The 17,992-nt window shown below is 39.2% G+C and overlaps 1 protein-coding gene across 9 annotated transcripts in view; it reads left to right on the forward strand.

Annotated features, from left to right (window-relative positions):
• PPP6R3 (protein phosphatase 6 regulatory subunit 3) overlaps positions 1 to 17,992 on the forward strand; it is a 51,040-nt gene that overhangs the window by 370 nt on the left and 32,678 nt on the right. For 2 of the 9 annotated variants that reach the window (XM_039728253.1, XM_039728259.1), the window contains exon 2: positions 13,320 to 13,491. The exons of 3 other annotated variants lie outside the window; for them this stretch is intronic. Coding sequence is in view for 4 of the 6 variants with exons in the window: in XM_039728252.1 (XP_039584186.1) it covers positions 134 to 160 (27 nt within the window). In the remaining 2 variants the exon portion in view is untranslated. Of the gene's footprint in view, positions 1 to 8; positions 161 to 13,319; positions 13,492 to 17,992 lie in introns of those variants that run through there. 4 more of the 9 variants (XM_039728252.1, XM_039728261.1, XM_039728256.1 and 1 more) reach the window with 2 other exon arrangements.

The following is a 17,992-nucleotide window of genomic DNA, read 5'->3' on the forward strand; positions in this document are numbered from 1 at the left end:
GGCGGGGAGGCCGGGCCGGGCCGGGCCGAGCGGAGCCCTCCGTGCCGCCGCCTGAGCCCGGGCTGCCGCGAGCCTTCTCCCCGGGACGGTTGCGCTGCTCCGCGCTGCAACAAGGCGGCTTCTTGGAAATGGAATGGTTCACGAGCGTGGCGGTGTTTGGGTAAGGTTTAGCCGCTGTTAAATGCGTTTGGCGACGTCTCGCTTAGAACCTGCCAGTTTTTCTGGTTTTGTTTTTTGTTGGTTGCTAAGAACTTTTCGAAGTGTAAGAGGGAATTAGTGTTTTAGTCTGTTTAGTGTCATGCGGGGCTATCTTGTATGACATAAGTGCAATTGAGGCTAAAGATCATTTCTGTCAGCAGAAATGTTGTTTAAGTCAGAGCAGTGGGATACTTTGAATGGGTGTGTTGCTATTTTAAAAAAGTGTTCTGAGTGGAGAAAACTTAGGAGTAGGTGGATAGCTTTTGAAAGGAATCCTTTGAGATGTTGACAACTTAAAAATGAAAGATTGTGTTACTTGCTGGCGGTGGTATTACTTGGGTTGTGAATGTTCTTCAGTGGAATGAGTCTAAGTGTACTCTTAACAGGGTAGTGTGTTTTTGGATTGCACAAACACCTGTGTGTTTTTTTTCTGGGATGCTGAAAGATGGGAAGTCTCTCTTTCAGTGTTCCAGAAAGATTTGCTGAAGTTATTTGAACTGAATGGTCTATTTCCAGTGCAACAGACATTCAAATAAAACTCTGATTACTTAGCTCTGTCTTAGTTATGTTTTCAGTAGCAAGACATGGACTAATTGAAGCTTGCAAGAGTTTCTTTATTATACAAATAGAAAATAACACTGAAGAGTTACCTTTCAATCTGTAAATTGTTAATGAGACGCCGTGCAAAAGTGATATCCAGGTTACATGTTTTTCTTGACAGCTTGTATTTTTAAGTACTTGTTTAGCTTCACTTAATTTACTTGTTTTGTCCATCTATGATATTATTTGAACATAAGGGATTCTCTTTCTTACTTTCTGTTTGAAAAGCAGAATGTATAGGCATTGAATCCTGCACTGTCTGGAGTTACTAAAGGAATTTATTTTCTCAAACTACTTGGAAATACTGTTTTGGCCAGAAGAACTGTTGATGAGGTCTGTTCACAGTGACCAAGGAAAGCATTGAATGAATTGAAAGGTGTAGCTTAGAAATTCCAGAAAACCAACCTGTTTAACAGGAATGCCTTTAAGTAGGGTAGTGCTTTACAGCTTCTTTACAAGCCAGTTAGATTTGTATGTAAACTGCTGTAAGCATCACAGCTTTGGATTTTTTAAAAATACAATTCAAGTAGCTGTTATTCCCTTATGGAATTAAAGATACTGAGTAGTTTGTGTGTCTCTTCACAATGCTGCCTGGAAACTGCTCCCTTCTGCTGAGTTGCTAAAGTGAGCAAAAGTGACTTTTTCCTTTGGAATGTTTCTGTCTTGCACTTGAGGGAGATGATGCTGTAGCCTGTGTACCACTCAGAGAATCAGATCGTGTTCCAAGAGTGAAATTTGAGTGAATTAGTAGATGGAACCTGAATTTAGCAGAATTAGAGCAGAAATTTGTGTATGTAGCTTTAGTATTGACAGATGTTTAGAGAGTGAACTCTGTTGTTATGGCTCAACATCTTTGCTTATTTACTCAGCTTAAGCCTGACATGCATGTACTGTGAAATGCTAAAGAGCTGGCTCCAAACCAACCAGTCAGGAGGTTGGGAAAGTCAGAAGGAGAAATGTGTTGAAGGAGTGTCTGATCCCCTCTCCTTTCTGTCCATTAATGTCCTGTTTTGTCCAAGGGCTTAAAAGCCTCGAAGCATGTACTTAACTCCACGGTTAAAGGTGGAAGCTAAAAAATGGCTCATTGCAATATGGTTGCAGAGAGCAGTGTTTCAGCACAGTGCACAACATCTTTGTAGGGGGGAGACTTTTGTATTCACTTTTCTTGGGTAACTGAGCTAATTTATGGTCTTTGGAACCATGGTGGAAACCATGGCTTTTGTGCTTGGGCAGAAGAGGTGCTGCTGTGAGCACGGTGATCTCTTTCTGTGCTGAGGTAGGATGGCTCCAGCACCTTGTGTGCCTTCTAGATTAGTCTTTTGTAGTAGCACCTTCACGTGTGGTCCTTAAACTTGCTGTGTACTCCACTGTGTCATGTGCCAGGTTTAGGAATACTGTGTTAGCTCAGGTTAGTGTCTCACACTCAGCTTCTGGAAGACCAGGTGTCTGGTTGGGTTGTCCTAAGAGCAAGATGTAGAGCCATTGTTTCTGGCAAAACTTTTCACAATAATAAAACAAGCATGGATAAATGAGAAATAATGTCTTGCTTGTGTCTTCTTATTATTTTGGTAAGTTGGAGGAAGAGAGCAAAGAACTTGAGAAACTGGTGATCCTGATACTTTTGGAGTGGGAGGCAAGTCTGAAAGATCAAGGAGAAGACGCACAGAGAACATGAACATCATGCTGAAAGCTCTGCATAGCATGTTTAATTGTTTCTGTAGCATGTCAGAGTGCCAGCATCTGTTTTAGAAACCATATGCTACTAAGCAACTGAAGTAAAATATTTTTCTACTCTTGGATATTATGTGTAGCTTTATAGCTAGTTTGGGACACTTCTCAGGAAGTGGAATAGACTGACTTGAAAAGATTGGGAGGACATGTGGTTGAAGCTTGCCTGTTTATGGAATAGCTCTTCATATAATATTGGCAAAAATACATTGTTGGTATGAAACACAAGACTTTTTGTGACCCTTGATTATTCAATAGCTTACATAACGTGCAAGAAGCATGTTTGAAATGGTATATGTGGAATAGGTGAAAAAGTTCCTGCCTAACCCTTTGACCTTTTTTTTTCCTTCTTGCTGTTCATACAGTCATCCCTTAATTCTGTAAAATGGAATTCTGTTTCTTTTCTTCTTAAATTTGAAATGCTCAGTGTCAAATCTGTGGGATATGTTGCCTGCCAGGTGTGGAAAAGAATAGCAAAAGCACCTTAGCATATAACCTTATGGACCAGTGAAGCTGTAACACCCCACTGGAGGGGAGATTTATGTTGTTAGGCCTGTAGGCAGAATGGCAGAGAAGAGTGCCTGGGAAATGCAGAGTGGGGATTTGATTAATGAAGGGGAGTGAAAAAGGAAAATAAAAAATGTATGTGTGCACCAGCAGAAACTCCCCTGTGGTGAGATTTGAGGATGGATTTGTTTCCTTGAAAGGTTCTTAACACTTTAGCCAATTTCATTTTGAATGAGATGGTTCCAAACATTTGTGGAGTTGAAGTGTATGTCTGTGAGGAGGTGAAATACGTGACCTGGTGGTCTCTTGCCTGTGTCCACTGGCCCTTCTTCAAAACGAGCACAGGATCACCATAAGCCATCCCTTGTCACCTGTGCCAAAAGATGCTTTTAGATGTGAAGAAACCTCAAAAGCCCTTTTAGGATGCCCAGGCCTGTCCTAGGTGCGGCTTGAGAGATGGCCATGTGATTTCCAGTTTGGTAATAAAGCACAGTTGGGATGGAGGATGAAATCTTCAATTTTTTTTTAGTAAAAAGTAGTTTCGGAATTAATTAAATATGTTCTAGAATAGCTATTTCAGTACTAAAAGCATTCTGATTGTTAATTACAGAAGAGAATCCCAGGCTTCCCACCCCTGTTACACAGTGGGAGAGTTTCCTTCTTGAGTGACCATTGGCAGGATTTCTAACTGGATACCAGTATATAAAATGAGATTTTGTTGTACAAATTTAACTTCTCCTGTGGGTTTTTGAAGTGAATCCCATTATTTCCTAAACTATTCTGTAAATGTACATGATGCTCCTTTAGAAGGGCAAAGCCCAGGACTAATCCTCAGTTGTGTTGCACATTTCTCTCTTGTGGGAGCAACCTAATTGATAGATTAAAAGGTTCAAGTAGTGCTGTATGCAGTGGCTGCAGGCAGTGCTAGTGCAGGTGTGATTGCATTTTCCAATGTATTGTGGCTGATTTGAGGCTTCGTTAGAGCAGAAGACAAGGGAGTAGCAGATACTCTCAAGGCTTGCCTTGCTACAAGTTGATGTTATTTCAGTTCTGTTTGCATTGTCAAAGGGGTGTAAGCCACTGCCTCTACTGGGTGGATTTCTGCATCTTTATAGCAGAGTGCTTATACAATTAGTGATACTCATAGAAACGGTGAAAATACAATGCTATTTGCTTTTTTTATAAGTGTAGAGAAAACCAATTCTTGTGTTTCCAATATATTTAGTGCAGGGGAAAAAAAAAGGGGTCTTGTGTGGGGTGGTTTTGTGTGTGTTTGTGTTTGGTTGGTTTTTTTTTTTTCCAATTACTCTAGGTTTCATTAAGGTAAAAATCATAGGTTAGGTATTGGTGACAAAATTCATTCCTTCTGTGATTTGGAGAAATAGGGCTCTCCATATTCTGTTCTTGCTTACCGTGTATCTACTACTTGGACCAGTTACCAATCTTAAGAGTTCAGCTGTAAACTTTGGGTCTGGTTTGAACTGCATAATTTGAATTCATGTTATTTCTTCTGCTACTGCCTTGATGGACTTGCTGGATGTCCATGTGACTGAAAGCTAAGTCTTCTAGAAAATAAAAAGTAGTAGGTTACTTTTGACAACTTTAGCTGTTGTCACCAGACTTCTTGGCAAAGGATGGAAAGTTCAGAGACAGCTAAAACAAAGCTTGGTGGTGGTGGCAGGAACAGATCCATTTTTTAAGTAAGGGGGGTTCCTACTGATGTAAGCATCTCCTTTCCCTAGGAACTCGAGGTCCATGCCATGTCTGTTGGTCAGTCTAGATGGAAGTGCACCTAGAAGTTGCCGCAGCTCAGGGGTTTTGTTCCCATCAGCCATGTTTGTCTTTCTCTGTCCTTTCTGGCTCTTACAAAGGAGGAGTTTGTCCCTGCTCATGGCAGCCTGAGGGGTGATGACATGTAGAGGTCTTTTCCTGTCTGTGAGGGACAGCTGTAGAAGGTACAGTGACCTGGCTGTGAAGGATCAGGTATTCCTTTTGGCTGTGACAAGCAAACATCCATCAAAGGATCCTTCTCTGTGTGTTCTTGATGCTGATGATGGGCTCTTTGTTACAGCTTTAATCCACATCTAAATAGCAAAAAATTGTTCACTGAACACTGTATTTGGTGAAATCTGTTTGATGAAGGAGATAGTAAAGGTAACATTAATGAGAGATCTGCATTTCTTAATGATCAACATAAAAAACTAAATGTGATTTTACAGGCTGCTTGCTTGTGCTCTGAGGGCTAATACTCTCTGCTAGAGTCACAATATGAAAGTTTATACATTTTTTTTGATACAAGTAATATGTGATTGAAGACTGAACTTATAACTTCTCAACCCATTAATCCTTGATTGCTTTAGTTACTCAGTAGTTGTGCCAGGTGCAGTTGTCTTAATATGACTTCAGTCATAGATTGGCACATACTTTTTTTCCCTGTGTCTGCCTCATCCAGTATGCCCTCCTGCTGTACTTAAATATGACTTATTTTGAGAACAAAAACCAAAGGACTTTAACATAGCTGGAGTGAGTATCAGCTAGACTTGGCTTTGATGCTCTACTTCAAAAATGCAAATTTATAATTTGCAAAAATGCAAGTTATAAGTATAAATTAATCCCTAATGCCTTAGTTATTGACTGGGGAATTTAGTTGCCCAGATTGGAATTGGAGAGATAGGATATTGAAGGCAGACAAAAATAATTCTGAATCTTTTATGTATGAGAATGTGTGTGGAAAAAGATTCAAAGTGAGAAAAACCCATGGGGTTCATGTATTTACTTATTTATATATTTATTTATTTTTAGGAAACACCTGCAGATGTTTTTCACTATGGGAAACAGCATGCCTTTTAGGGCATAACAGAAAACAATGATGTTAATACTTGTACAAGATTTTTTTTCTTTGAATTGCCCTGGTCCAGTCTTCCCGTCTTGTGGATTTGAGAATTTTGAAGTTTAACTTGTAATCCTAGCTGTAAGGCTGGAGATTAGAATGCAGTGGGGTTGGGTTTTTTCCCTCCCACGTTGAAGTTGTAGCCCCATGCAGCCAGGAATGAAATTATTTACAGAGATAGTAAAAGGTTGTAATGTGGTGCTGATCTCATTCTCAGGAGAAGAAGGGTTTATAGGTTATCCAAATGTGTAATTAAAAAAAATTATTGTAGTTGGTGAACATTGAGTGAAACCACCTAAGAAGTCTTGTTATAGACTTCAAGGCATTTCAGACTTAGTTAATTTCTGTGCCACTTGGCATAGCAGTAACTTGACTTTTTGGAATGGTAATAAGACTGTCTTGACAAAAGTCTGTGTGGGACCCTAAATGTTACTGAAAAGAATAGAAAACTTAAGTTCAGGTCTTAAGTAAATTGATTTCTAAGTCTTTGGCTCAGCAGGGTATTTCTCTTTAGGGCTTTATCATGTAATGCTGTAATAAATACCATTTTAAATTCTGAGCTTGCATTTTAAATAGCTTGGTTTCTTTGAAACTTTATGCTTTAAATCCCTTGAGTAGGCGTAGGGCAGAGAAGTATCACTGTAGTTTTGTGTAACTATAACCTATCAGTGCTGTTTTCAGTCTTGCTTTGGGATTAGTTTTAACAGTGTGTTCAGTAATTCTTAGTAAAGTAACACTTAGTGAGAGTTGATTCTCTTCTTGCAGCAGGAGAAAACTGTTGGCAGATAGATTGGTACTTAAGAGAAAGAACTTGCAGGAAGGAATGGATGCTGAAAGCACTGTGGTGAGTTACTGTGTGGTAGCCCTCTCTTGAAAGGGCACAAAGAAAATGAAAGAGAAAACAGCCAGTTGGAGGAAGGGTCCTTTCAGAAATGACAGGCACTGTGTCCCTTAACTGGGCATATTGCTTGAATGGGTTTTTTAATTTTGGGTTTTATTATTGTGAAATCACAGAGAAAATAGTAGTTTTGGCTTTTTTTTTTTTTAAATGGTACTTGAGCTTTTTTTTTCATTAAACTAGGGTGAGTGTTGCACTTGGAAGAAGTGTCTTCTTCTGTTAGGCAGTCTTGATTTTTGTGCTGTTGTCCAACAAAATAGAAGTTCCATGGGGAAGGCATTACTTCTGTTCAGTTGAGACACCAGAGGCACCTGTGCCTAAAAAAATGTGTGATTGCTCTGTGTGTGTGGTTTGTAAAAGGACAGCATGGCAAAACTCAGTTGCTGGAGCCTCCAAAATACAAATAAATTGTGGGCGTGGGGGATGGAAAAGAAAAATAGAATTAGCTTATTAGCCACTTCAAGCTTCACTGGGAAGGCTTTTTGCTCTGAAGTTTCATGATTTTGCTGGGTTTCTATTGTCTTTTCTGAAACATATTTTTGCACATACCTAAATAAAAATGATGATAATTCATTAAACTTATGTAGGTGAAAATTGGTGAAATCTTCCCATTCAAAGCAGTATTTTCTTAGTTTTCTAAGATGAGTCTAAGGAAAGTCAAGCTGGTCATGCTTTTTCAAAGCTTGTTGTTTAAGTAACAGCAGTTACTGGACAGCTGTCTTTGTAGAACTCTGTATTACAGGAGGAGGATATTGAGTCACTTTTCAGCTGTCTTAGAGTGGTAAGTTCATCTGACTTCAGCATCAAGTACTTAATTGAAATTTCATATGTATTAGAATATTTTTCTTTTCTAAGTACTTGCCTTCATCCTCAGTTGAGTCACTTTTCAGCTGTCTTAGTCTTAGAGTGGTAAATTAATCTGACTTCAGCATCGAGTACTTAATTGACATTTCATATGTATTAGAATATTTTTCTTTTCTAAGTACTTGCCTTCATCCTCAGGATGTCTGCAGAGGTGGGGAAACTGTTGTGTAGGCTGCTTTTCCTGGATATTTAGAGTTTGTTCTGTGAAGGAAAGTAGTGTTCTTGTTTGGTTCGAGGGTCAAATAAAGCTGTAAGATTGGCACCAGGCTGGGGAAGATTCCAGGTGGCACTAAAGCATTTTGGTAAATGCAGATACCAAAATCTAGAGAAGTGAAAATGCTAAAGTAGCATCACTCTCCCTGTATCTAGGTGCTGCTTCTGTATTTTTTATTTCTCTTACTTTATTTCTCTTTATTTTCTACTTTTGTCCTAGGGGTTGTATTGTTAAACTGGTAAATGCTGGTATTGTAGAAAAAAGTATAGATAGGGCTTAAGCTCTTTGGGAAATCAAGTCAATTTAGTAGTCTTTGCACATGAGCAAATCAAAATAAAAGATGCTTTAACTTGCTTAAAGATTAAAATAAGAAATATCTTCAACGTTTCTGTTCATGATGTTGGATTTGAACACACTTCAAAGTGTTAGGGATTCTGACTTTAATTCTGAAAAGCAAAACATGCTTATGATACTGTCATTAAGGGAATATTTAGCTTATATGAGCGTTTAGGGTGGGTTGAATAGTTCTGTCAGTTTGTTCAGTATATGGTAGCATTTCTTGATATCTTAATAAAAACAACTTGAGAGCTTGCAACTGTGAAAACTTATTTTAATGGCTTTGTAAAGCTTAGTATGAGGAAAACCAGGAATATACTTTTGCCCACAACCTTTAACTAGTGCAGTTCATGTAAATTACAATGAAAATCCAGGTTACCTGAACAACAGGTCCCAGAAACCTTGAATTAAAGTGAAGTGTTAAGCAAGAAGTTACAAATTGCTTTGGATTTAATTTTGAAGTTGCTATTTTCATGCGAGAGTCCACTGCAGTTCTGGCAGCAGCTGTAGCTGACTGGAACTTCAGGAGGCAAAACATTGATGTGCTCCTAGAAGCTGCTGACTTCCATTTCTGGACCGCAAATGGTCTTTAAGTATTCTTTTTAACAGGACTGGCATTTTACGTGAAAAAAATAAAGCAAATAATAGCCACAAATGCACTGTCTAAACAGAAGGAACAGTGGTGTCCTGGTTAGAAGTTACTGAAGTAGCTTTTTTTTACCTCCGTGTATTTCTCATGTGCCTCAAAATCTGATTTATGTCCAACTTTCAAGGCCTAATCCACAAGGGGAATAGGAGGATGAACTTGAGAAAAAAAAATCCAAACTCATGCTGTCTTTGAACTAATACAGTGAACAGAATAAAACACGTGCTTATAAAAGAAACTTCTGGTAAAATTCATGCCTTTCAACTTCAGGCTGTGACTATAAGTTACAGTAATTGTTTCTAAAATGTTCAAATAAGAAAGTTAAGTTTAGTGCTAGAGCAGTGAGTCAATGTTTCTGGGGTTTTTTTGCATTTCCAGAGTAGCAGTACAGGAATTCAGGACTCATTTACACTTGCAAATTATCAGCTGGTTGAGACAACAGTAGAACTGATGCTGAATTGTCCAAGTTCAACGTCACCCATCTTATTTATTGGGTTCAGGAGAGCTTCTACTCTGTCATCCTGAGCAAGCTTGTGGTGATGTCATCTAGGGCAAAGATGGAAGAGTCAGATCCTGGTTGCACTGTCCCTAATGGTATGTTCCCTCTTCCTTGGCTGCACTGGCCCTGGTGATTGACAGACCCTTTGAGTTGTTCCATCCCATGGACATGGCAGAAAAACTCTTCTCCCTTCTTCCTCCTGCATTTGCCACTTTCTGGCTTGGCAGAAGTTTCATCACTGTTGGGGAGCCAACAGAGGGTGACTGCACAGCCAGGGGTAGAACAAAGCTGCTTTGCATAAGCTAATTTAGCATCCTAAAAGACCTGTGAGAGACCATGAGGAATTTGAGTCCTTATCCTCATTCTGACTGTGGATGGTGACATTGCAGCATACAGATATTGTTCCATACATCCTCTGAGCAAGGTGTCGAGAACTGATAGCCAAAGCATTCGAAGTTTAAGCCCAAACCTAAGTGAGATGCTTCATAGTGTTTAAAAATTGCCTTGGTTGTCATGAAGATTTTTCTATCAACTTAAATTAGTTCACAAATGAGAATTCTAGGCTAGTTCAGATGCACCAATGTCTTGGCCCTTCAGCTCTCACCACTACCAAATTGATGGTTGTGGACAACACTTCCAGGTCAAGTTTCTTTGAGAATCATGTGTCCAAGGGGGTTACTTAAAAGTTTTTGGGAAGAGATGTTCCTGATTGTGTGGTAACACATGGGTGTTCTAAGGAGGAATGCACATTACTTTGACTTTTCTCACCTGACATTTGGAGAGGTGTGGTAGGGAACGATGCGGAGTCTTAATCTACGATTTCACAGTGCTCTGCCGAAATGTTACATTAAACACTGTTGTGTTGCTAGCCTGTCATTTCACTGGGGGATCTTTCTGGGCCAGTAAGCCAGTGGAAGAAGGGAAAAGATTCTCCTGTTTGTGCTTCAGCTGTTTTTCACATGTGTTGCATAAAAATTATTGTACTTGTTCTGGCCTAGAGAGGTGATAGAACTAAATCATCCCATGTCCTGTGCTTCCCTTTATTAATTGTATCCAGGCCCTTACATTCTAGAAGAGATGCTGGTGTTCTGCTAGTGGTTTTGTCAAGCTTATGTAACAACTTTATTTCAGATATATGAAGTTATATAAGTTAACACATGCAGAGAATTACTGTAAGAGCAGCACTAGTCAGGAGCTTGCAGTTCTTGCACTTTTTTACCAGAATACACAAATGTCAGTTGGTTTCTATTAGTAGGAGAGACACTTGTTTCATTTCAGTGTTTGGGCCAATAGAGATGCGTAGGAATGGTTTTAGAAACAGACATGGCCCAGTTCATGCAGCATTAATAAAATTAGTTTAGTCCTCTTCATGGCAATTGGTCACATAGTGGTTAACTTCTCTTATCTAAAAATGTGTGAATAAAGTTTGTTAGGTAATACTTAAAACAGACTTTGACATGCTATTGCATTTCATGTGAAGATGGATCCTACCCTGGGTACTTGTGTCTTGCTTTATTTTCTGGGTATATCACATAAACATGAACATGGGTGTGGTCCTGGTTGTGATGAGTCTTCGTAGTTCTGTGTTGGAATGTAATCCATCTGTACACATGCCAGTACTTCCATCCTGCCTTTGCATGTTATCTTCAGGTCTAAGGTTTTAACCTTCCAGCATTGGGTACTTCTTCATGACAGGACTGTATTAACTGGGCTGAGCTATTGCTGAATGTAAGCCATCCATGGAGGTAGGAAAGTCAGATTTAAATAGACTCGAATCTCATCTAGTCAGGTGATTCTTTTTTCACATTATTTTATAGAAAGAACTCTTGTGGGATTTTGGAGGTAGGGGTTTGTCCCTTTTTTCATCAAGTAGTACCTAATCTGACCTGCAGAGAGGAACAGTGTGAGTTAATAAACCATGTGTACCATTTAGTGTAAGTCAGTCTTTAGACCAGCCTCTATACTCTTGTAGATTGAGGTGGACTGAAAAAGTCCTGATTGACCAGAGCAGGGTTCTGGAGGAACACCCTTCCCAGGGTGTGCTATAACACATGTACTCTAAGTATCATGCTAATTTTGATTATATTGGTGTCTAATTTGCTGTGTCATCCTACTGTGTTGAATTCAGAAGCTAACTGTTCTGGTGCTAGACAATGATATTTAGACACTGAAGTCTTCAAGCAGAAAGCAGATTAGAGAAAAAACAAAGACATTCTTGTAAGGGGAGTAATCATTGTGGTTTTCATATGGGTAGTTCCACTAGCAATTGAAATGTGTGGATCTTAAGGATGTGTAAACTCTTCTGAAAGTGCATTAAGCTTAGCAGGCTTCTTACTTTGTTTCCACATGACATAACTGAAGGAGTGATGTTCTCTCCCTTTTTGGAGCTCTGCTTTGGAAAATAGGTACACTTTTAAAATGCAGAAACAATAACCTGGAAAACTATAGTGACGTGAACTGAGTCCAGAAAATTAGTTTACTTTTTCTGCTCTAGTTCATCACTTGCCTCACAGGGTGTTGGCAGCTCTGCCAGGCATGGAGACCTGAAGGTCTGCAGGTGAAAAAAACACATTTAAAAGACCTGTAAGAGAATTATGATCAGTGTATTACACTGTTCATGCGTATGTTGGTTGCTAAAATAATCTGAGAAATAATTTTAAGGTCCTGTCCAACCCAAGGTATTCTTTGAATCTATGATCTTTAGGTTGACACAGACCATCTGTTAAATCACCTGCAAAGATCAAAAACCAGCTTTGAAGATACAGCTCCTGATCTTTAACATGGAAGATGTAAAATCATTCTTCTCTTTGGCAGAATACTTGAATTGCTATTGAGGTGAATAGTTTGGGATTTTTAACTGAAGATGCCAAATACTGGGTAGTCACTGACCTGAGTTAATAAACATGCCACTAATTTTGCTACCCTTCTTAGTTGCTAGTACTTTTATTTTCCATAAACAGCATTACCCATGTTCCCAAAAGAAATGGAAGTATTGTGTTGCTTGAAACCTGTGTTAAAAAGCAAAATCAAAAAGCCCTTCAAAGTGCTGGAAAGCGAAGGTGAATTTTTGTTTCAGAAATTCTTCTTGCAACTACTACAAACAGCTAATTGGAAAAAAAAAATCAATTTGTAGGGTGCTTTTTCTTGCCTGTTTGGTGTTAACTAGAGCACAGACAGGTAAGTGTCAGTCTGAACCCAGTTAAGGATACCTAATAGTGCCTGTTAATTCTTCCATTGTAAAGCAAAATAATACTAAACAAGCAAAAGTGGAGATGTTCATAATGGTGACTGAATGCTGTCTTCATTCAGCTTGTTGCTTTGGAAGCCTGGATGTGGTCTGTGTTGGGCTTTTTTGAAGTTGGCCTGTTTTCAGGTTGAAACTGGCTGAATTCTTTATAGACTTGTGCCAACATAACAGGCATTCTTAATGCTTCTTAGTTTATTTCTGTGCAGGTTTGGGGATAAATGACATTAATCTAAGAGAATAGTTATGAAGATAGGAAAAAACCTACTTCAGAAAGCTCTAGTAATGGGTATTTCAGGTCTTCCAGATCTGAAGATGTTATTTTATGGGAAATTGCTAATAGTTTGCTTTTTTTTGGAGTCTGGATTTGTGTTAGGTTTCAGTCAATTGCAGATTATAAAGGCAGTTTCATTTCAGTGAGATGAACTTTCTTCCTTTGACTCCCTAAAACAGAGGGAAATGTTAAAATTGGTTTAAAAGTAAATAGATATTTCAGATGACGTGTTGCTTTTCATTTTGTTTACAGTGTATGTTCCGCTGAGCTGACACTTTTTTTCCTAGCAAGTTGTTTCTTTCCTCTCTTCACGTGTTATATTTGTTGCAAAACAGTCCTTAGTGTTTATGCAGTTGTCAAGCCATTGAATAGAACCTATTAACAGTATTAAATTATACCATTTTTTTTTTTGTCGTTGTAGGAAGAAATCTGCTTCATCTAATTCAATGCTAATTCAGTCCTGCTAATCTGCTAGTACTGTAGATTGAAAGATTTTTTTGCTGTTGCCAGGATACCCTGTAATGGGCAAGAAGCCTGAGAGAATACAAAACGTTCTGATTTTTTAACTTTTAAAAACTTTTGTGTTTTAACAGGTAAGAAACTATTAAACTTGACCTACAGCAGTAGATTTAGCTTCTGCATCTATAAAGCCTTATACTAAAGCATTCAGAAACCACTTAAATTTTAAGCTTTTCATGTCCCTGATGTCCACTAAAGTCACCTGATTTTATAGGTTCACATTTATCACTTTCTAAGCTGCAGTTCCTTCTTCAGTTCAGGCTTTGTGGCCATGCCTTCCCTTTTCTTGCAGCTTTTTTCTGATTACTTTCTAGCTGGCTGATTCTAACTTTGTCTTTTCACCTACCCTGCTCTTGCACTATCTTTTTTCACCCTGCTTTGGGGGAGAAATCAATCAGGGGTGTTCCGGACACACAGTTGTGGATATTCTGTTTGTTTTACTGTGTTTTGCTTTTGTGCCAGGAAATGTGTCTGCTTCCTGGCACAAAACCTTTTTGAAACTGTTTCAAAGCAAATGTGTTCATGAGCTGACGCACAGTAGATATGAGTGATGTTTATAAGTTATTATACTGAAGTATACTGTCTTCTGCAACTGAATTTTTTGGTACTAAATGTCATGTTTCAGTGCAGAAGTTTCTTCTGGGTAGCTGTGCATTGTTGAGCTTGCACTTTATATTACTATGGAATCGTGTGCATTTCTTAGTGTAATAATATCTTCATTTTCATTTTGAAGCTAATTGGAAGAATTCATAATAGGAAATATCTAACTGAATTCTGTGACCAGTGGATATTTTAAATTTGTAATTGGCAGTTGATGTGAAATGACTAGAAAGTGATTCATCTTTACTTGGGCAGGAGAGATTAGTGTCTTAATTTGTAATTATTGCAGGTAATTTAAGATCTTAATTTATTAACTTAGTTACCTGTGGTTTGAGATTGTGTAGGAATTGATCAGGATATACTTGTTGCTTGGTATGAAATTGCTCTTGTAAATTCAGTGCAAACTGTAGATTTCACCTGATTGTTCTACTTCTGTTGAACAGTTATGACCTCTTGAATTTTGGGGGATTGGTGTCTTGGAGTAAACTTGAAGTAGTTTGGATTTATTTATATACTTCATGTCAAAGCTATAGATTATTAGGGCATGATAAGTGTGTATATATATATATATATAAAATGTATTATATAAAAAATTATAGAATGGCAGAGTAGTTAGGGTTGGAAGGAACCTCTGGAGATCATCTAGTTCACCCTCCTGCAAGGCAATTCACCTAGAGCAGGTGACACAGGAGCATACTCAGGTGGGGTTGGATTGTCTCCAGACCTCCCTGGGCATCCTGTTCCAGTGCTATGCCATCCTCAGTGTAAAGAAGTTCTTCCCTTGTTGAGGTGGAATTTCTTGTCATTAAGTTTATGGCCATTGCTCCTTATCCTGTTGCTGGGCACCATGGAAAAGAGTCCAGCACCATCATCTTGGTGCCCAACTTAGAGATATTTGTATGCAAGAATGAGATGCCCTCACTCTTTTCTTTGGACTAAAGAGGCCCAGCTCCCACAGTCTCTCCTCATAAGTGGTGCTCCAGACCTCAAGTCCATCATTGTGGCCTCTGCTGGACCCCTCTCCAGTAGCTGCTTCTCTTGTGAACTGTGGAGCCTAGATTGGCCATAGCACTCCATTCCAGATGTGCCCCTGAATACAGGGGCAGGATCAGCTCCCTCCACCTGCTGGCCACACTTCCAGATGCACCCTAGGGATACCATTGTCCCTCCTGGCCACAAGGGTACAATGCTGACTCATCCCCAGGTGTGTTTTATAGTTCTCATCTAGATAGGTGTGCAGCTGGGATTGATAAATAAGGGTAAAATTGATTTCAGTTCACTTCTTAACTGTTCTGCAACAATAGCAGGCTCCTCCTTCTCATGTCTGGTAGGGGAGTAGAAATCCCTGCTTAGTAACTTGCCTCAGCAGGAGGTGGCACCTTGTTCAAGAGCATGTTAGGAGATCACTGTCTTCATCCAGTTTTCTGGATGTTTTTCTCACAGTCAGGGAAAGACTGCCACATGGCATCTCCTGCATTTCTCTCCAGAGGCTGTAGTTACCCTCTGAAAGCACAGTAGTACTTAGCAGAGGAGCATGTGTGCTGTGAATGAGTGTAGTGTCTGGAGGGAATCCTGTCATGACATCAGGAGGCCACTGTGGCAGCAGTGTATGTGGCCAGCTGTGGCTGTCCTGGGAGCTGGGGAGGCTGTGGCCTGAGAGTGTGCTCATGTGGGAGGAGGAGGCTTAGGTAGACTCAGGTCCCCTTTTTGGGGATCACTCCCCTGCTCCTTGGGCACAGGGACTGACCTCTGCCTCCCCTCTTGTGCCTGAGCTTCAGCCTGCTCTTCATCCTGTGTCCTGGCTCCCCTGCACGAGACAGTGGCAGCAGTTTTGCAGGAGGGTCAGAGATCCTTGGTAAACTCCCACTCTGTGTCCCCTGTGCCCAGCAGTGGCTGAGAAGAGGGTGAAGCATCCAGGAATCCTGCTGTGAGGAATGAAGTGCAGCCAGCCTGCACAAGATCTCCCAGCCTTCCATGAAGGAATTGTTGGATGGTTTTGTTTCCTTTTTAACATCTCTTCTAGTTAGTTACACCTGTGGACTAGGAAGGGGTGTGCATGGTATTAGAAGTATGTATTAAACTGTTGAGGTAGAGGTGTTTCTGTTTTCTCTTCTATTTAATTCCTATTAATTTCAAACTATTTGTTCCTTTCTCCACAGAGTTTCTTCACTAGCTTATTATAAGTAATGAAGTATTTCTTTTCAACTAGGTTTCAGGCTTGTGACATGAATAGGCTGTTCTGACACTGAAGAAACAGCTACATGTTTTTTTGTGTTCACTTGAGACTTCTATTCTATGCCAAATTGATCTTACATTTTGTTTAAGATATGTAGCAACTGTACCATGAAAGTTTATTACTGCTTTTATTTTTTTGTGGTTGCTGGGTGTAATTGTAAAGTACTGTAATTAAATCTAGGGCTTTTGAACACCAGCTTACATCTTTCTAGCTAATAGTACTCAGTGAACCTCACTGCTTTGATTGAAAAGAAATTTGTTCCAAATGGGTTAGGACAGGCAGTTGTAGACAGCAAGTTTACAATGGGTGATGCTCTGTTGAGTACAACACGCAATTTAAAAAGTAGCAACTGGAGTGCCTTCTGTCATTTTTTTTCACTGGTAATTCTCTTCAGCTGTAAATTTTTTTCAAAGGTGCATTCATGCTTAGTTTTGTTTTGAACAGATGTGACACTTTCAGTGTCAAAATAAGCACTTTATAAATGCTAGTACAGTGTCCATTGACTGCAGAAAGGGGACCCCCTGCCCCAAGCTGGAATCTCACTAAACGTACCTAGATAGTAACTAGGTGAGGTTATGTGAGGCTGGCAGAAGGGCATGCTTGGCATTTGAAATAAATCTCATAATGTGTTTAAAAGTCTTAGAAGATAATCTATCAAAATTTTTCATGATAAAAGCTTAATAAATTATCTTCATCATTACTTTATCCTTGCTTAAACTTACCTACCTACTTGGTTTTTAGGATCAAGGAGTTCTTTGCATTGGAAATGCTTTTATCATTAAGAAGTGCAAGACTGTCCTAAAATCAAGGACTTCTTTTGTGGTTGCTTTCCTTGCATCCAACAACTAGGTTGGCTTTTGCTAGTTGCTGCACAGAAATTTTAAATCCTGTTTTGCTGAAGTAGGCTGCATCACTTAAGATGTGTTTCATCTGTGGAAATGTTGGTGCAAAAGTAACTAATTTTCTTTTCCATGTGTGTACTTGAACTCTATAGTAAGAACATACAGTAGTGCACAAAGAAAAGTGACGGATTCTGAGGGGTTTTTTATATGCAGTATTTGTTACAACTGTGTTTAGCATTTCTCAGAATTTCACATACTACAGAATCTTCAGCTTGACACTGGAAGTTTCTCTTGCTTGAAAAATGAAACTCACATACTACAGAATGGAAGTTTCTCTTGCTTGAAAAATGAAACCAGGCATTTCCGTAAAATCTGTGAAATTCTACCTGAAATTCTGTGTATGTGCCTTTGACATCTATGTAGTTATCAGGTAAAGAGCCTTCAACTGGCTACTGAAATCCTTCTGGTTTTCCTTCTGCACTAGTCTAGATGCCCATGTCTGTTTAGTCTGAGGTACTGAGTCGGAAGGAACTCAATATAAAAGCCCCTTTACGTGTTTGTTTAACCTAAGTATGATTCGTAAAAGTTCAACTCAAAGGAACAGCTTACTTTAGTTTTCATATTTACTGAAGACTTCTGGATGCTTTCAACACTTGTTAGTCTGTTTTGTAAAAGGTCCAGTATAGGAGGCGTTGTCCAAAATTAAACTGTATGCTTCTCTGACAGAAATTCACATCTTAGTCTGGTATCTTGAAAAGAGGAATGAGTTCAGGAAAGGTGTGTGACAGCTACCATCACTTGAAGCTATAGAGAAACTTTGTGATACAACTGTTAGCAACTTCATTTGATAGGCTGTCACAGCTACAGTGGAAGCTACAGAGAAACTTTGTGATACAA

Source organism: Passer montanus, unplaced genomic scaffold (genome assembly GCF_014805655.1).
Source record: "Passer montanus isolate IOZ18808 unplaced genomic scaffold, ASM1480565v1 scaffold65, whole genome shotgun sequence".
Classification (NCBI taxonomy): Eukaryota; Metazoa; Chordata; class Aves; order Passeriformes; family Passeridae; genus Passer; species Passer montanus.